General features: G+C 34.9%; 1 protein-coding gene and 1 long non-coding RNA gene across 4 annotated transcripts; one reads left to right on the top strand and one right to left on the bottom strand.

The window, feature by feature from the left end:
* Positions 1-5,492: 5,492 nt before the first annotated feature.
* On the bottom strand, positions 5,493-7,059 carry LOC145001625 (uncharacterized). 3 transcript variants are annotated; one of them, XR_013661664.1, is made up of 4 exons: positions 6,934-7,059; positions 6,764-6,838; positions 6,577-6,666; positions 5,493-6,055 (listed from the first exon to the last, which is right to left on the bottom strand). It is a non-coding gene; the product is annotated as an uncharacterized LOC145001625 (long non-coding RNA). The 3 variants fall into 3 exon arrangements; XR_013661663.1 differs by having other exon boundaries at positions 5,493-5,808; positions 5,925-6,055; positions 6,764-7,052; XR_013661662.1 differs by having other exon boundaries at positions 6,764-7,051.
* A 5,819-nt stretch (positions 7,060-12,878) lies between these two features.
* LOC145002752 (uncharacterized) lies at positions 12,879-13,816 on the top strand. Its single transcript, XM_078961952.1, has 2 exons — positions 12,879-13,379; positions 13,454-13,816. The coding sequence occupies exons 1-2, from the start codon at positions 12,879-12,881 to the stop codon at positions 13,814-13,816; spliced, it is 864 nt and encodes a 287-aa protein (XP_078818078.1).
* The last annotated feature ends 6,169 nt before the right edge of the window (positions 13,817-19,985 follow it).

Below are 19,985 nucleotides of genomic sequence, written 5' to 3'. Positions count from 1 at the left end.
TGCACGCTCTCGGTTTAACGAAATCTACGACTTTCGTTTAGATTGTTAAGGCTAAATAGCGCTCTATCTTAAATTCATATTTTACGTCGCTCGGCGTCGTACCGGTTCTGTCTCGAAACTTCGGCAGGTCATAACTTCTTCGTTATAACTCGGATTTTGGCATTCCTTATATCTCCGGAATCCTTGTTTCAACCACTACAACTTTATGCAAAGATGTCCGGCTTATCTCACACTTTAATTTTGACGCTTATTTTATTCTTAATTCATTAAATTATAAAAATCAAGAAAATAAACACATAAATCACATAATTCACAAATAATACATTTTTATTATTTCAAATTTAGTTACAAAGGTTAACCTAGACTATTACATTGCTAAACATGGCAAGCCCAGAAACACAGGCGTTACAGGAACATACTCGTCTCTGAACATAGCAGTAAACCTTTCCCAAGTCACAGTTGAAACCTCCGCCAGAGTGAAGTTCGTCGTCACGAACTTTCACCAATCCTTTGCTCCCAGGCGGAGCTGGTTCAAAGCGAATCGTACCCTCATATGCTCCGGACATGAACAAGTGTAGAAGTATCCCTCGATATCAGCAATCCACCTCATCGCAGCGATCGGATCTTGTGTCCCGTCAAACTCGGGCCCGGAACAGCAACGAGTCACCTCCATGTGGTCTAGCAGCGGCTGCGGCCTCAATCACCGCAGCGTACCGCTCATCAAAAGTCTCCATCAGTGTGGTCTTAATAGACCCAAACATCTCCGAAATCTCAGCCCGGATCGCTGCAGCCACCTCCTCATGAATCATCTACCGAAGCTCCTCGTCACTCACACTGCTTGTACCAGATCTGTGGCGTGGTCCAACCATGATGCCTCTGAAATACAACATAGAAATATCAGAGACTCTATCGAGCATAATCGTACTCGATAACGCAACCCTACTCAGTCTCCGATACCTAGAGATTCTTACTTGGGTTGCCCACTAACCCGGTGTCTTCATTAGTACAGGCCCAATACTACCAACTACACCGCATCAGCATTCACCCCAAGTCCTCCTCCCCAAACCCCGGATCATGAGTACTCTATTCTTGCCATGCACTAGCTACCCACTCGCTCTCAAAGCACCTCATAGAAGCAGATTTCCCTAGACTAAGGCATCACAAATCAGGCCACTCTAGTCCTAATATGAATACCTAGTCTACTAGCATGCGTATCATATCATATCATATTTCATAACACATATTGTAAGAGTATTTTGGGGATGTTACCACTCGGGCGCTGGCTGACCATACACATTTCTTCTCCTTTGGTTGTTTCGAAACCTCTTATCAAACTTTTATTGATTTTATTCATAAAAAGATTTTCTCAAATCCCCGGTTTGAGTTCAGTTACGCCCGAAGGTGTATACGAATCCCTCAAACCAAGGCTCTGATGCCAACTTGTAACGACGTAAATTTTAAAACCAATTTTTCATTTTTGTAAACATCAAAAACATCGATTAATATTTCAAATTCAAACGTGAACAATATTGTCACAACAAAATACATCCCAATGATCATAAAATAGTTTTTCCCCGACAATGTGTACGATCACACCGGCGCCTTCCCACGGTCCTCGCTAGTACCTGAAACACATAACACAACAACTGTAAGCATAAATGCTTAGTGAGTTCCCCAAAATACAACTTACGCACATACGCCTTTCCAGGCCCTGACCTTCCGGTCCATGTATCTCAGGGGACTTCCGTTCCGACTAGGTAAACCATTTGATCCTACCGACGTCAACCTTACGGTCCACATCACAACGCCTTCCGGCCCGTATCATATATGCCTTCTGGCCCATAACATAATGCCTTCCGGCCCATATCAAGCATAACATACATAGCACATACAAACGATTAACTTATCATATACAATGCATATAGCTCATAACATATCCGACCTTCCGGTCACACAATAAACGCCCTTCCGGGTATAGTATACTGAGAAAACTCACCTCATGGAAAGTCTAAGATCTTGTGTCCTCGCTATCACCGAATCCCAACGACGACTCTACCTCGCCTAAACATAAAAATATCATTTAATACTCAAAGACTTCCACCACTAAAACTTTACCCCTTATCATCATTCCTCAGAGGGTAAAAGACCATTTTACCCTTCCTTGACCTAAAGTCCTCATGTTGACCAAAACCCTAAAAGTCAACAAAAGTCAACCCTGAGAGTACACGGGGCGTACTACTAGATGTACGCGGCGCGTACATCGCCAATCCCCTGGATCGGGGTCTCCACCCAGTACGATGCGCGTATTGGAAGTTATGCCCAGAGTAACCATCAGAATCCAACACTCTTCATTTCTAGTCTTAATCGATTAAGCCATTACTCCAACTTCTAGATCCGACTCTTTTAGTGTGTCTAACCCCATAAAGTCGAGACCTTTAAGCCTTGGCATGGCTGTAAAGGCTCCAACATCTCATAACAACATTCTATTCCAACTCAAGGACCTAGATCTCTTGCATGGTGCAATATCCACGTCCAAGATGCCATTTTTGTGCGTCAACAACTCCAATAGATCAGAAATATGAAGTATCTAAGCTTATGGAGGCTATTTGCACAAAAAGTCTCCACTTTTAGGACTTAAACCCTAGAAAATGATACCTTAGGCATATAACATAAACCAAGTGACAACATCCGAACTTTTTACCTGATAATGAAGCTTTAACCCTTGCAAAGCTCAGATCTACACTTGAGCACCACTTCTAGCCTTTCCAATGAGCTCTTCTTCTCTTTTGCAACCTTGGAATGGCACCACCAACCTTAGAATACACACACAAAGGCTAAAGAACGAATGCACACACTTTTTAGGGTTTCACTCTGAGGGATGGTGGCTGAGAAGTCCAGCCACACAATCCTTTTATAGCCCTCCAAAGGAAATTAGGGTTTTAGATCTGGATAAGTTACGCCGGGCGTAACCTTGGGTACGCCCCGCGTACTTGACGGTGAATGCGTCCAAAATGAAGCGCGCGAGTACGCGCGGCGTAGGCCTTGTACACCCAACGTACTCGCCTAACATGAAACCCTAAATTAACAACATTACCCAAAATAGAAGAATACCTGGATTCGGGCTGTTACATAAAAATTTTAAATTAATCAATCATAACTATTGTTAAAAATAATAGAGTAAATTACACGAATGGTCCATATGGTTTTGGGTAATTTGCACGCTTGGTCCCTAATTTATTTTTTTAACCTGGAAAGTCCCTACTATTTGTTTTTGTTACACACTTAGTCCTTACTGTTTGTTTTTGTTTTGTGTTTGGACCATGTCTTCTTAAAAAACTATTATTTAAATAGAAAAGAAAATGGTGGAACGAGTAAGGTAATGTGAGGGGGTGGGGTGTAGGTGTGTTTATTTAAATAAATTAAAAAATCAAGGGCAAAATAGTATTTTTAGGTAAGACAAGAACCAAAGATGTAAAAAAAAACAATATGTAGGGACCTTCCAAGTTAAAAAAAAAAATAAGTTAGGGACTAAATGCGCAAATTACCTTAAATTATAGGGACCATTCGTGTAATTTACTCAAAATAATATTAAATAGATAATTATATTTAATTTTATTAATGAGATTGTTGATGTAAATGAATAATATTGTTCAAAATATTATGTCAAAGTTAATGTTAATGACATAACCATTTTACACATATATTTTTCAACATTTTAATAATATATTTTTAAGCTATGCTGCACATTTTTCTTTTTACAACATTCATTTGAAACTCCTATGCATTTTTCCTTTCACCACATTCACTTGAAACATTCATGATTTTTCAATTTCTTTCTAATAATAATTATAACTTTGTTAATAAGGTTAAACAAATATAAAACCATAAGTGTAATCACATATAAAATAAATTTTATTATTAAAATAATATCTTTACTTTTACTTATGCAGTTATCTTTTTTAACTTTTAACATATTATACTTAATTTATTAGTTTGAATATATTATTCGATGTAAACAATTATCATTTAAAAGATACAATTTTGGAACCATTTGTATATAAAATACTTAAATTATTAATTTAAATATAACAATACAGAGTCAAGTTCAATTTAAATTTTAGTTTAACTTAAACAACTAAAAAAAATATTTTGTAAAAAGTTAAAAGTGATCAATTGTAATAACTTTCCAATAATGATTATAAGATTGCTAATAAAGTTAAATAAATATCAAACCTAAAGTGTAATTATAAATAAACTAAAATTCAACTTTAAAATAATATATTTACTTCTACTTACAAAGTTATATCTTTAACTTTTAATATATTATATTTAATTTATTGTATTTAAAATGATGTTTTATGTAAACTATTATAAGTTTAAAGCTACAACTTTTGAACAGTTTGGACAAAATACTTAAATTGTTAATTTAAATGTAATAATATAGTGTTAGCTTAAATATAAATTTTAGTTCCATTGTTGTTTTGAATTAAAAATAAACATACATATTTTTGGTTTAATAAATATACGTTTACATTTCAATGTGAATTATTAAGAAATCTATGAAAATAAAATTTTATTTTGTTGTTCTTTAAGACTTAGTTATTCTAACGTTTCTAACGTTTACTAATCAATATATTAAAGTGAAAACATCATACTTCTTGACGTCTTAGTATTATCAGCAATTTTAGATAAAAATAATAAATAAAACTCTTGAACATTTTCGGACATATCACAATAAATTGTTAAAAGTAGCCTCCATAAACGTTAAAAAAGTTGTTCTTTTCGAAAACAAAGTTTAATTCAATGAAAAAATCAGTTTGCATTTTAGACATCTAGTTAATTTAAATTGTTAAAAGTAGCCTCCATAAATGTTAATATGTTGCCGGGTTTAAATAAAAATTCAGAGTTATGTAAAACATTTATTTAAAAGTGACAAATATGTTTTAATATTGCTAAGTATGAAAATTCACAAATTCCTAATGTCAAAAATAGGGGCAATCGAAATGCATACCAAACAAAAATAATAAATTTACGAATTAAAGGTAAATATTAATTTAAAATATTTATAGTTTAAACGGTAGAACATTTTAAAAAATATTGAAACGTTTACAAACAATACACATGTAAATTATGAACCCTTATAATTTGTCTTGGAGTAGTAGTACCATGTCGGACTCACAACAACATACCATTTTTCTGTGTAATCTTTTTCTGTACCAGCACACTTAATAAAAGAATAACAATTATTCAACATCACAAAAAAGAGATCAGTGTTAACTGCAACTAATAGTAACATACTTTCATGGATTTTTTTATCATTAACATTCTACTTTGAATTATTCTTAATACCACATGATACTGTAAAAAAACTATCCAATTATAAAAATGCCATAAAAATACAAAGCAATTTTCACTCTTACATGAAAAAAAAAACTTTGAAAACACGATATTATTAATAGCTAAATTTTACAAAGTACAGACCTTAGTAAAAGTTTGTAAAAGTAAACGGTGTAAAAGCTAATAAAACACAATAATGAAACTTACATGAATCAAAACACCATCAATTCTTGAGAAATTGCACAAACATCTTGATTCATATTTCAGGAATCGAAACAATGAAAGAGGCGGTGGGCCAAGAAGTAACGACGACCAAAGAAGGCCGGAGATGGGACGTAACGCCCTAGCTCACGATTTATGCCTCTTCTCTATGATTCGCTCAAATGTGTAATCTCACACCCAAAATAGGTTACGGCCAATCAAGGCCATGTATTCCACCCCATAAAATACAAGCATAAATAAAACCCAAACCTGTGAGAACTCAAATACAAAAATATATATACGTGAACATGTTGATCATAAAAGCCAACAAAAGGAAATTCAAACCTATAAGAACTTGACAACGTGTACAAAACAATACCACCCACCCCTCTCTTCTTCTTTTCCACTTCGTTCCTTCTACCACCTGAGTGACATATCCTTTCTTTTCCTTCCCTTGGGTTACAACCTTACGTAGACACACACATAAAGTTGAAGATATCACCACATTCCCATTACTCTACAATAATTAATTTCCAAAATCAGTTTTTGAGCATTTCCCTATAAATATATTTCATTCCTATAAAAATACAAATAACACATGCGGAACACATATAGTTGTAACTTGTAAGAAGATTCACTTATAAAGCAATATAATAGAGATTACGATGAGGAGATTAGCAATGTTGATTGCCTTAGACTCTGATAGGAATTAGATACTTAAATAATTTATTAGCTACCACAAATAGTAATCATATTATCATGGATCGTTATCGAGTTCTATCAGAGAGAGAGACCTATAGTTGCATACATATAGCTACGCCGCTCATATACATAATCATTAAGAGGAAATAAGTTTGCCACATGAAATTACTATACGAAAAAGTTTAATGATCTCATAGGCAAAACAACAAACAGGTGGAGTGCAATATTCTCAAGAAGAAACAAAAGGAATATTATAGTCACTTCCCGAAAACTCATGAATCTATAACATAAATGAAGAATTGAGCACATTTATCTCAGTGGTTGTGTACGGATCACCTGGAAGAAGCCCCAATCTTTACAAAACAGAGAGGAAAAAACAACCAGCTCCCAAATAAAGTAGATAAAATAGAACCCACAAAACATGGCCTGCACCAATTTGCATCACTTAAGTTACAGAGTCGATGCATCTGAATAAAATCCAATGAACAAGCATAAATAAAGGGATGATGTTTCATGAACTCACCAGTGCGTTGGTGTTTCTGCACCACCAGTCAGCTCTTCCATTAAAAAGTAAATGGAAACCCGCAACACATACAACCTCACAAATACGAAATAGAGTGTCACAAAAATCAAACCGAGCAAAGAAAACCCGTGCAGATACAAGAAAATAGGTGGGGAGGGACATCAACTTACCGATATAAGGTCTAGAAGGTTACGACGGCATCAGGAGGGTGGACGTAGCGACGACGTTATGAAGGCTGGTGGTTACGGATAGTTGTACCTCTTAATAAGTTGCAAATGGGATGCGTAGTGTATACATTTGCATTGCAAGCTTAATAAGATTGTACAAGGTTGTTATAATAGTTGTACCTTTTAATTTTCAAAAAACATCCAATATGTATTATATAATAATAAAGATATATATATATATATATATATATATATATATATATATATATATATATATATATATATATATATATATATATATATATAAACCACACTTCATAGATTTTGAGGAAAGTGGTTGTTTGTGGACTTTTGTGTGTTTGTGGACTTTTGTGGATGTTCTATCTAATTTTGTGGATTTTTGGTGATTTTTAACTTCATACGTCGCAGCTCAAAAAATAAACAGAAAATCTTTAATGGGTTAATTGATAGTATGGGCTACTGCTGTTGGGCTAATTGATAGTATGGGTTAATTGATAGTATGGGCTACTGCTGTTGGGCTAAACGTTCTTAGATTTTGAGGAAAGTAGTTGTTTGTGGACTTTTGAGGACTTTCTATCTAATTTGATGGAGTTTTGGTGATTTTTCATAAAAGTGAAATATGAGAAACGTAAAACAAAAAAGTTTTAAAAGGCTGAATTTTTTTATATATATTTAAATGGTTACGACATATAGGTTACATTCATTATCAAGTAATACATACGGTTGTATTTCAAACGACTTTCTGTTTTTATTTCGTCTACAAAAGTGTTAGGATTTTGGGTTATTGTTACATAGGCAAAAGTCTTTCAATAAGTTTAGTTCAGGAATAGAGTATTTTATAATTCAAGTATTTTATAATTGTGGGTAGTTTTGTATATACAAATTTTGTTTTATCTGAATATTCATTTAACTAAATCAAATACGTTTGATATGGTTATGCAATGTTGATATTCTGTTTGCGAGTGTTTTGCATATTTGAATATAATATAAATATTGTTATTTTTCAATATATTTTTCTTTATTACTAAGTTGTGTATATATTTTTTATTACTTCTTAAAATTCAGTCATGTTTAAAACAGTAGGTTTTCAATATGTATAATGTAATTTTCATTTTGCATTTCTCATATATCTAATGTCTAAGTCGTATATTTCATCAAACCATCATCCGTCCTCACTGCATCGCATAACACGGTTTAGAGTCTTCGCATTATGGTTTGCCGTTTTGAAAAGTATCAAACCGCACATGCTGTGCGGTTTGTGGTTGGGTTTTTGATACTGTAGCACATCAATGTTTTGTCAATTTGCACATTTAGTCACTTAGGTTTTTTTTTTTTGTGCTCAATTGATCCCCAATGTTAGTAACTTCCGGCTAATTACCTCCTTATGAACCCGATAAACGGAACAACCGATGATATTGCTTACGTGGAATAAGTTTACATAATATAATTCATTAATTTTATCCATGTAGGATTTAGAGGTCAAAATAAGCACATTTATTTAGCTAGAACACTCCTTCTTCGTTCTTTCTTTTTCTCATCTTACAGTGAATACGAAGCACTAAACCTAGGGTTCGAAGTCGTTTTCTCTGATCGAAGTCAGTGAGTAGTCAACCAACCCACAATGTCTATCTCAACGCCAAACCCTAATGGACTCTACCCTATAGTGGAGCTAAACTTGAAAGGTGTTTTTCTTAGAAATCCTTTCTCGTATAACCATGGTATCAATTTTACTTTCATTGATCACGATTTTTCTGGAATGACATACGGTGAATGTATCACATTTCTCGAATGGTTCATGCAAGAAAGTATAAAGAAGTTATACTATTGTGAACTAGGTATGATAACCCGAAATTTATTCCGTCATTTTTAACCCCTTTTTCCGTTAATAAGCCTCGTTTTATTTAACTGTCCGTTAACTTTTGGACTGGTTAATAAATTTGGGACTTTTTGAATGACTTTATGAGGGTTGAAATAAAATAGAAACACCCCAATTTTTCCCTTGAAAAGTTTTAGTTTCAACCAAATCAAAATACGACCACTAAATCGGTTGTGACCAAAAGCTCCGTTTAACGGCAGTATCGAGTAGATTTTCACTGAACCTCAACTCAAGCCCCTATATAAGGGAGAGTAAACTCCATTTCCACCTTTTCCACTCTCTCTCTCTCTACACTCTCTCTCTACAACTCGTTTTCGAGCCAAAAACACCCGTTTCGAGCCCCAAACTAGTAAGAACTCTATCCTAACTTGTTGTATAGCTTAACTAACATGCAAATTCGTGTTTAAGATATCAAATAGGGGCCAAGTTATGTGTTTACGACCCAACAACACTCTTGGACCGTGAACACCCCTAAATGGGTTTTTTAAGCCCCAAAACCCCTCCAAATTGCCCCTAAGGCTTAGATATGACTTGTGGACTTACACATTCGGACTTAGAACACCATGAACTATAATTTTGGGGAGTAAACTTGAGTTTACTACCCAAGAACATGCTTGGACCATAAACTCCTCTTCATGGGGAGTAAAATCAAGTTCAAGTGTTAGAAATGCCCTCAAACACCTCCTATCGCCTTGGAAAAATGTCTAGAAGCAATCCCACGGATGTAAATAATTTAAACATTAAAGAAACCAAGGAAATAGGAGTTGACGGCCGTAAACCCCCCTAGGAAAGGTCCATGGACCGTAAACTCCTAAAAGGTGCCCAAATGATGCCCTAAATTCCCCATTTGACTTGGAAAGATGCATAAAACTTTATTCTCTACCATTTAAGACCTCAAAACACAAAATGAAAGGGTGAGTAGGAGTTTACGGCCGTAAACTCCATGTTTATTGTTGTAAACTCCCAAAAATGGTCCATGTGAGGCCTTAAACCTTTCATAAGCCCAAGATTTGAGTCTAGCCTAATTCCTTGAGTGATATAAGACATTTTGGCATCCTAGAACACTCTCACCATGAGTTTACGGTTGTAAACTCATGGGGAGTTAGTCCTAGGGCCATGAACTCTATGAAGAGTTTACTCTCGAAGAGTAAACCCCCTATTTAAGCCATACACACCCTTAGATGTTACCCGGGACACTCCAAACACTTAACCAAAGTGTTTTCCGCACTTTAGGATGCGTATACGTGTTTAATTAGTAATATATTTGCTAATTGTATGTTAACATATGTTATCATATGTTTAATAGGTCACTAAGTGTGTTCAAGTCTTTACTTGACACCGAGCACCCAACCGACACCTTCGTCGGATCCACTTACAACAGGTTAGTTCATACCCCTGAATTAACCTTTTAAATGTTTTTACATGATTTTATGGGGGGGGGGGGGAGGGGTAATACAAGTTAAACATGTCAGTTATCATATCAATCACATGTGATTGATAACCCGCATGCACAAGGATTCATTACACTGTCAACTGTTTTTACCAAGTTTGATACTAGAAATGGTTTTCTAAAACATCTTTATGTGTTCAAAGCTTTTCTCAAATTGCCTCTCGTGATGTATGTTTTATTTCAAACTCTGTTACATCAGCATTTTAAATAAAGGTTTTCTCTACTTTATCAAGGTTATAATCAAAACTTGTTTATGAATAATTTTCTTAAAGTATAAAGGTTTTCCATAGATTTCATAAAAGTTTTCTTCTGTGATTTTATACTCCTACTTTGTTAGATACTACTGCTTCGTTATACTTCCTCGTAGTTAATGCTACTACTTTGTTAACACCTTTACTTTGTGATACGCTTATACTTCACGATTCACTTATACTTCACGATACGCTTATACTTCACGATACGCTTACACTTCACGATACGCTTACACTTCACGATACGCTTACACTTCACGATACGCTTACACTTCACGATACACTTATACTTCACGATACACTTATACTTTGTGAAACACTTCTACTTCGTTAAACACTTAAACTTTGTTAAATGCTTCTACTTAGTTAAATGTATGCCTATGCTTGTATAGTTATATAAATAATGTTTCAAGGACTTAGGAAGGCTAGTTCGCCTATTTCCTTTTCTTCGTTGAGATGTGGTCTGGTGGGATCGTATGTCCGTCCGAAGGTCGTTTGATCATTAGTTATATATTATGTATACAAGCATAGACATATAGGTTTACATTAGTCAGTTTAGTTGCGAGTCTCCATCATTTTCACATCAGATCTCACTACACGAGATACATCTTCAGTACATGACCTTCTCCGTTGTCAGGATAGTAACCAGAGTCTCTTGTAGGGAAAGCGGACATTGTGTGTATAGCTATACGGGATTGACACCCCCGCACCCTGACTGCTAGCTACAGTCCACGACCTACCAAGCCAAGGGGTGACAAATGTCATATTCATACCGATGCTTGCAGGGCGTCAAGTTCTCTAGTGTTTATCAGTATGGTTACGAGTATCTCGGGGTTACCTTATAATTCATGGCTTTAAGGTAATGGGTTTTAACACTGTATTCACTGTATTTAGACCTTGCTAGACGTATCATTCATTTGATACTGTCGGGGGTCTGTGTTCACTGTTTTTAGACCTTACTAGACGTATCTTTCATTTGATACTGTCTGGGGTCTGTGTCTCCCTTTTTGTTAGAATGAGCCAGGCGTACCGTTCATTCGATACTCCCCTGGAGTCTATGATTTCTTTTTCCTTAGTCAGCAGTCCTCACTGCTGAGGCATATGTTATTTTCCCTGATTTCTCCTACTTTCTTTCAAAATCAATACCACATTTTGAAAATGATAGTCTTAAGGAAAAATTACTATTTACCACATAACTCTGTCCAGTCTTGGTAGAAGACTGCTTTTAATTAGAAAATATAGGATTTTCTGGAAAGGACTCTAATTCATTGTATACTTTAAAACTACTACTTATATAAAGTTATTTGGATAAAATGACACTAAATACTTATGAACTCACCAGCATTTGTAAAAATGCTGATACTCGCTTTCAAATAACTTGTATTCTCAGGTCAGCTTTAGACAGGTACATTCCAGGAGCTTTTGGTGAAGACAGTTTAGTACCAAGCTGCACCTACATTATTACTTGTATTACTTTGAAGTTTCTATGTAATATAAACCATGTAAAACTATTACTATTAATGCAATGATTGTTGTACTATGATTACTATACTACATATGTTGTGATACTTGATATGACGTCATCCACCCTAGAATGTTTCGGCCGTTCCGGTTTTGGGGTGTGACACCAGGTAAGCCCTTAATATCTGGGATAACTACTATCGTTAATGATGAAGAGTATGGTGATTTCATTTTTCATGCATATGGGACAAATGGTAAAATTTGTATGTATGTGGACCATGATGGTCAAGGAATAGAAGATTGGTTTGGTTCTAAAATAGAAGAGGAGGATGGAGATGATTGTTGCATTGATGGTGGAGAGAATGAGGAAGAAATTGATAGCCTAGCAAATGTGGATGTGGACTTTAATGAGGACATAGTCACTATGAATAGGACAAAGGGTGATGAATTCCTAAACAGATTATGTGGCGAAGATGAAGAGGGAAATGATAACAACATAAATGATCATGATGGGCATGAAGAGGATGCCAATGTAACTTTACAACATTCCATTTTTAATGAGTTGGTTCCATGGAAAAAGCAGATCCCAATACTTGGTATGAGGTTCAAAGACCTATCTCAATTAAAATCGATGTTATGCAACTATGCTGTTGCGAATGGGTACCAACTTTGCTTTGAGAAAAATGATAGGAAAAGATTGTTGGTTAAGTGTTGCAAGGGTGAGTGATAATTTAGGTTGTGGGCATCTTGGATGAGTGATGAAGCAAGCTTCCAAATTAAGTCTTTAAAGCCATTCCACAAATGTGCAAGGAACTACAAGTTAGGGTCCATGGTCACTTATGCTTGGATAGGGAGTCATTATACAAGAGAGTTCTTACTTAGACAAAAGATGAGTGTTAGAAAGCTAAGAACAACTATGTCACAGAAGTTTGGCATTCATGTTAGTGTTGGTCAATGCAGGAGAGCTAAGAAATATGCACACCAACTAATAGATGGCACCCTAGTTGAACATTATGCAAAGTTATGGTCGTATGCAGAAGAGATTAGGAGATCAAATCCAGGTAGCACTGTAAAGCTTGATGTAAATCATATGCCAGATGGGAAGAACTACTTTAGTAAGTTCTATGTTTGCTTTGATGCATTGAAGAAGGGGTGGAAGGAGGGATGTAGGAAGATAATAGGTTTAGATGGTTGTTTCCTTAAAGGGATCTGTAAAGGGGAGTTATTATGTGATGTTGGAAGGGATGCAAACAATGGGATTTATCCTATTGCATGGGTAGTAGTATGTGTGGAGAATAAGGAAAATTGGAGGTGGTTTTTGGATTTACTCATTGATGACTTAGGACTTAATTTGGGCTGTGGATACAATGTAATATCTGATCAACACAAGGTAATTTAGTTGTTTGTAATTAATTTTCCTATCTATTTGCATCCTTATTCACTATATTTAGAATTTGTTAATAGGGTTTGATTGAGGATGTGAAAGAACTCCTTCCTTATGTAGAGCATAGGCAGTGTGCCAAGCATATTAGCCAAAACCTTAGGAAAAGGTATAGTGGTGCCCAATATGAAAACATTTTCTGGAAGGCACGTAAAGCAACAGCAGAGGTAGATTTTAAGGTTGCCATGAAAGAGCTTGAAGTGCTAGACCCAAGTGCTCATCAGTATCTGATGGAAAATGACCCCAAAACATGGTCAAGGGCCTACTTCCAACCAGGAAGATGTTGTGATGCTGTGGAGAATGGAATGTCAGAAGGTTTTAATGTTGTGATTGTTGATGCTAGAGGAGTTGAGGATGTATATGATGGAGAGAGTGTTCAAGAATAAATGCAAGGGTCTAGGATGTGGCAACCAAATTTGTCCAACAATTAGAGAAATAGTGAATGACATTAAGAAGGGTCTAAGAAATTACCAAGTCTTACCTAGTGGACTAAATCATTTTGAAGTAAGAGGAACTACAGATGCTTTTGAAGTGGATCTTGAAGAAAGAACTTGCTCATGCAAAATATGGCAACTTAATGGAATCGGTTGTGTCCATTCTATTGCAGCTATTAGTTTTATGAATAGGGATGTAGAGTCATATATGGACAAAATGTTTAGTAGTATCACTTATATGAAGGCATACAAGTTTAGGTTAGCACCTATGAATGGAAGTAATTTGTGGCCTGCAACTGATTACATCCCACCTTTACCTCCTCTTCGTAGAGCTATGCCTGGGAGACCTGCAACTAAAAGGAAAAAGGATGCAATAGAAACCCCAAACCAGTCAAGTAAAAATCAAAGACAACTACCCATACACAAAACAAAGGTAAGGAGCAGGTGAAGGTATCCAAGGCTGGTAAAAAACAAAAATGTAGTCTTTGTAAGATTGAAGGACACAAAAAAAGAGCTTATACTTTAACAAGGCCTCCTAAAACCAAAGCTAAAAGAAAAACAAAACAGGTGGAGCAGTAAATGATGGTGCCGAAGCAATCAATGAGGTGCATGTGCAACAAGACTATGATGAGGTGGAACTCACTCCTTTGGAGTTTGATACATCAGCTAATGGAGAACCTAGTCAGGTTCATGTGCAAGAACAGGAGGCTAGATAAACACCACTTGTAACCCTGTTGAAGAAAATCAGGAGGAAGAAATCCGAAAGGATTATCAAGTTGAAAATGGGCAAGAGAGTTGGTGGAAATGATGCACCTAGGAACTCAGAAGCTAAACCTATTACTCTAGAATAACTGTAAGTGTTGGTTTATGTGATATGAACATGGTATGTAGTGTTAATGATGTGTTTTGGTGTATTGTTGTTGTTTTTAAGAAACTGCTATTAACTATGCTAGTTTGTATGAAACTATGTTGGTTTATGTGATCTGTATTTTGTGTTACTTAAGTTGATTGTTATTTTGAGCTTTTTGTTGTGTTAATTTGAAGTTGCATGCATGGCAAGGACTTGTCTGGTTAAACTGCATGGCAAGAGAATATATTTGGATATATAGATAATTTAAAATCATGATTGATTATGTCCTTATATACAACGTGTGGTCAGTGGTCCATATACCCTTACTTTTCCATATATACCCCTGCACAGAACTCTAAAGACAATCCACTTTTAAATGGACCAAGTGAGTTCCTTATGGCCGACAATGTGGTACCCACAATTTAATTTATAAAAGAAGCACATGCATATTATAAAATTCAGCAAGATATATCTTAACTAGGATATTTCATATCATTCATTTAATCAACACAAAGTCATTACAATTGTTCCCATGTACTGCCATCCCATTACATCTACATTGCATTACATCTACATTCCATTACATCTAACATCCCATACACATAATAATCAAACAAGCATTCAACCAAAAACCTGACTATACATTACAACTAGGATCTAATATTGACCATGTACCCATACACCCATACACTTCCCAAAAAAGCTAATAACTTTTTAACATCCACCCATACACTTTCCAAAAAACTGGTTGGAATTATATACCATCAACCATAAACACCTATTTGATTTGCTGCACAATTCAAGTCCATTTCAACTACATGGTAATGACTACAATTACCATAACAAAGATCCCACACTTCAACATTCTGTTTTGGTTCGTCAACTCCATCAACTGTGTCTCAAACATTTGCTTATCTGCTTCCATAGCTTACTGCAGCTTAACCAACTTCTTTTGAACCTTCAAAACTTCACTAAACTCTTCTTTCCTTTTCAACTAAAACCTCATCTTGCGAAGCTGTTCTTTTTAGTAACCTGTCTACATTTTTTTATCTTTCCACATAAAGAACTTGCATTTTGGACCTTCAGCTGCCTGATTATAAGGGAAAACCAGAGTTAGGGTTAGGGTTGCAATTAATGAAAATGTGTACATATCCAGCTCAAAATAACAAATACAGTGTTAGTAAACAAAATGAATACTCACCAAAGAGTTTTTCCAGTTCCAAAACCTGCAAGCTACATTATCGTCGGTCCAGGCAGTCCTTTCCACGCTTATTGCATCTTGACAATCGCAAGGTGGATAGGGATCATCATCACGAATGTTTCCGACACGCAGGAGCTTGATTGATCGACAAGAAGAGGCAGACATTGTTCTGGTTATATCGATTGAGTGTGGAGTTTCGGAAGGGAGGCACTGACCTAATTTGGGGTAACAATGTAACCTCGACGGTTCAATATAAATTTCAATTAAGGAAGGTTTACACGTTACAAATGACATGGTCAAATGATTGTCCACATAAGCGAATCCACGTCAGCGATAACCCTTAAAGCGGTAGTATTTGCTCACATTCCTTTAATTAGCCGGTAGTTACTAACATTAAGGATCAATTGAGAACAAAAAAACTTAAGTGACTAAATGTGCAAATTGATCAAACATTGATGTGCTACAGTGTCAAAAACCCTTTGTGGTTTTGAACTTGGAAGTTTGGAACTCATTTGACACATTGGAACTTGGACGTTTGGAGCTCAATCAATTATTTTGTAATTCGCTATTGACTTATATATATGGATTACATTTTATGAATTAATTTTAAGTGGTAATAGATATAATGCAATATACATACATACATACATACATACATACATACATACATATATATATATATATATATATATATATATATATATATTCTAATAAATAAATAGTTTTAATCTTGTTTTGTCAAGTGTCATTCTAATATAACTTCTCATTAATATCATGTCACGTGTCACTAATTTCAAAATTCAAATTTACATTTTCTAATTATTTGTTAAATTTAAAGTTATAATAACTTTAAATTTTGATATATCTCTTAATTAATAATTTATTTAAAATGACTTATTTAAAATAACTGATTAATAAGTATAAATTTTTATTATAAAAATTTATTTAATTTTATAACCGTGGTTCCACGGGTTATAAACTACTATATATATATATATATATATATATATATATATATATATATATGTGTGTGTGTGTGTGACAACCCGATATTTCAAGACAATGAAATGTAACACCAGTCGAATATAGGTAAAAATTTAACTTTTCTAAAAACTTATTTGGGTTAAATAAAGTGGTAGGAATCGTATCAAGGTTTTCGTGCATATAAAGAACACTAAAATCCGAGTTATAACGAAGAAGTTATAACCAATCTAAGATTCGCAGCGAAAATCGGCAACACTGATAGACGTAAAACGCGAAGTTTCAATACAATAATTTTTAGCCTTAGTTATCTAAAGGAAAGTTTTAGATATCCAAAAACCGTAAGCATACCTAAAAAGAATGCCCAAATCTGACTTAATATGAGGAAGTTATGATTTTTCGAAGTTTCAGACATAGCAGTAGACAGCTAAAAACTCGAAATCGAGATCGAGTGGATTTTTGCCAACATGACCTAAACGAGAATCGAAGATCTCATCAATGGTATTACAACGGTAAAAAGTCTGGCGAAAATAGATAGCGGATGAAGGAATTATGAAATTTTAAAGAACTTTTCCTGTCCCGGCCTATTAAGAATATAATATTAAAAATAAATTCAAATTTAGCCGACGAAGTCTAAACGAAAGTTGTAGATCGTAGTCTCACCTTCGTGTGGATATAAAGAACGTCGAAAATAGAGTCCGTATGAGGAAGATATGAATTTTTGAAGTTTACTAGTTAATTAAAATATAAATTTAATTAAGACCCAGTATTATCCGAAGAATGAGTCAGCGGTCCGATCCCTCGTACGCCCAGCGTACTCGGATGCTAGGCTCCGGTTCGTCCACGTCGCTCCAACGTTTCGACCGAGGATGCGCTCATGCATGACACATGAGTACGTACCGCGTACTCTCGTACGCCCCGCGTACCGAGGTCCTCCAGCCCCTATATAAAGGGTGCGAGGGTGCCGGCCATATTTGCTAATTTCCTTCCTTTCTCGCGCCGAAGCTCTGCGTTTCAACCCTCGGAGTCATCCCAAAGGCACGGTTTTCATATCCAAGGTGGGAAGAAAGTTTTACACTCCCGAGACTCCCGAGATTTCCCTAGAATCTCGAGAGATCCACTTTCTCGAGTAGAAGTTCTGCTCGGTTTTCGTCACGCTTTCTTCAATCAATCAAGTGAGTTCATACCCCTATAAACTACACTTTTAAATGTTTTATAAATACTTTTATATGCTTTTAAGGGGGGAATACAAGTTAAATACTCGATTATTGTCGTGTGTTATATAATAAAGTTCATTATATGCTTTTTATCAACGGAATCATATGTGATTTATAACAATTATAGGGAAACTTTCGTATGAAAAATATATCACGATAACATCATAACTTTTGAAATGAAAAGTGTTGTTATATATATAAATCAAACACTCTTCTTATACTGTATGTATATGTGTCCATCTTTGGTACTATAAACATACAATTATTTTGGCACGAAAAACATCAATATTTTAGGATACTTGTTGTTAATAAATCAGTCATATGGGATTTATAACTAGTATACAAATGGATTTACTACAAGATTAGCAGTTTTACTAAACATATTACTTCAAATGACTTTCTTATACATTTTTACATGATTAAAGCTCTTTATCAAACTGTCTTACACATTGTAAGCTTCCTTTCAAACTCGACTACAAAGGTGTTTTCAAACAGTGGTTTTCCGTGTACTTAAACTGTCTTATCAAACAAAATACTTTCAATCGTTTTATAAACTGACATCAAGTCACAAATTCTTTATTAGACTTTTCAACGGTTTTACAAAACTTCTTTTATGCTTTTATATTATAAATTTCATGCCTCTATATGTATAGTTATATAAGAAATGTTTAAAAGACTTAGGAAGGATATCCACCCTATTTCCTTTTCCTCGATTTGGATGTGGTCTGGTGGGATATCGGGTACCCGTCCGAAGGTCGTTTAAATATTAGTTATATATTATGTGTACATATGTAGTCATAAATGTTCCATCAGTTAATTCTGTTCTGACGCTCTTGGGTAGCAAGGGTGTATAAATCTACTTGGACACTCATCAATTACATTCTAGTAAACTATTATAGGAATAGTTTAGGGGATACAAAACATTATTCCTATTACAAGAAGTTACACCAGAGTCTGTTCATTCATGAGTCTAGACTACATGCTATATGAAGGGATACTCTTACAGAGATTCCTCTTACATGGATATATTTATAGTGATACTCTTACATAGATACACTTACATGAGTACGTTTACATGAATACTCTTACATGAATACTTATACATGAATACTTTTACATAGACATTATATGACAAATTACTATTACATATTATATGTCTAGATACTGTTATATAGTTCTCCTTTCTATCTTTACCTTGTGATACAAACACATCATCGACGAGATAGATTGGACTTTATATCCTAGTACCAAAGGATACTTTACGGGATTAACCATTCCTAGAATCTCTATTAGCTACAGAGGTAAATGAACATTCACGGATGTCTTCGGTTGATACCATTACAGGTATACTTTAAGGGATTAACTATTCCTACACCCAGCTGTTAGCAACAGAGGTAAATGTACATCTACGGATATCTAAAGTTAACACTGTTAGTTATCCTAGTAGAAAGGGATAATACATAAGTTAGTTATCCTAGTATAAAGGGATAATACGTAAGTTAGTTATATTATTACCATTATCTTTTGACTCATCCACATAACCAATGAGGTGAATCGTATTTGAGTATCCTAGTACCAAAGGATATAATTTCTTATATTAATAATAATTGTCAAACAATCGGGTCTTGGTAGAAGACTACTTTCAAAACAACTAGGTCTTGGTAGAAGATTTCATCTATACTAATAGGAATCATAGGGATTTCTCGGGTTTACCAAACGGTTTCGATTACTTACAAACATTTCCACACTTATACGAACTTTCTTTCAGAACAATATCAAGTCTTTAATTACAAGTTTTACAAATCAAAAACACATTAATACTTATGAATTCACCAGCGTTTTGGCTGATACTCGCTTTCAAAATAACTTGTA

Source organism: Lactuca saligna, chromosome 6 (genome assembly GCF_052625555.1).
Source record: "Lactuca saligna cultivar CGN05327 chromosome 6, ASM5262555v1, whole genome shotgun sequence".
Classification (NCBI taxonomy): domain Eukaryota; kingdom Viridiplantae; phylum Streptophyta; class Magnoliopsida; order Asterales; family Asteraceae; genus Lactuca; species Lactuca saligna.
This window is presented reverse-complemented; position numbering and strand designations above follow the sequence as displayed.

Bases quoted from the DNA above. Each gene is read 5' to 3' on its own strand.
- LOC145002752 (XM_078961952.1), top strand. From the start codon at position 12,879: ATGAGTGTTAGAAAGCTAAGAACAACTATGTCACAGAAGTTTGGCATT. The intron at 13,380-13,453 runs GTAATTTAGTTG...ATTTGTTAATAG, and splicing joins TAATATCTGATCAACACAAG to GGTTTGATTGAGGATGTGAA.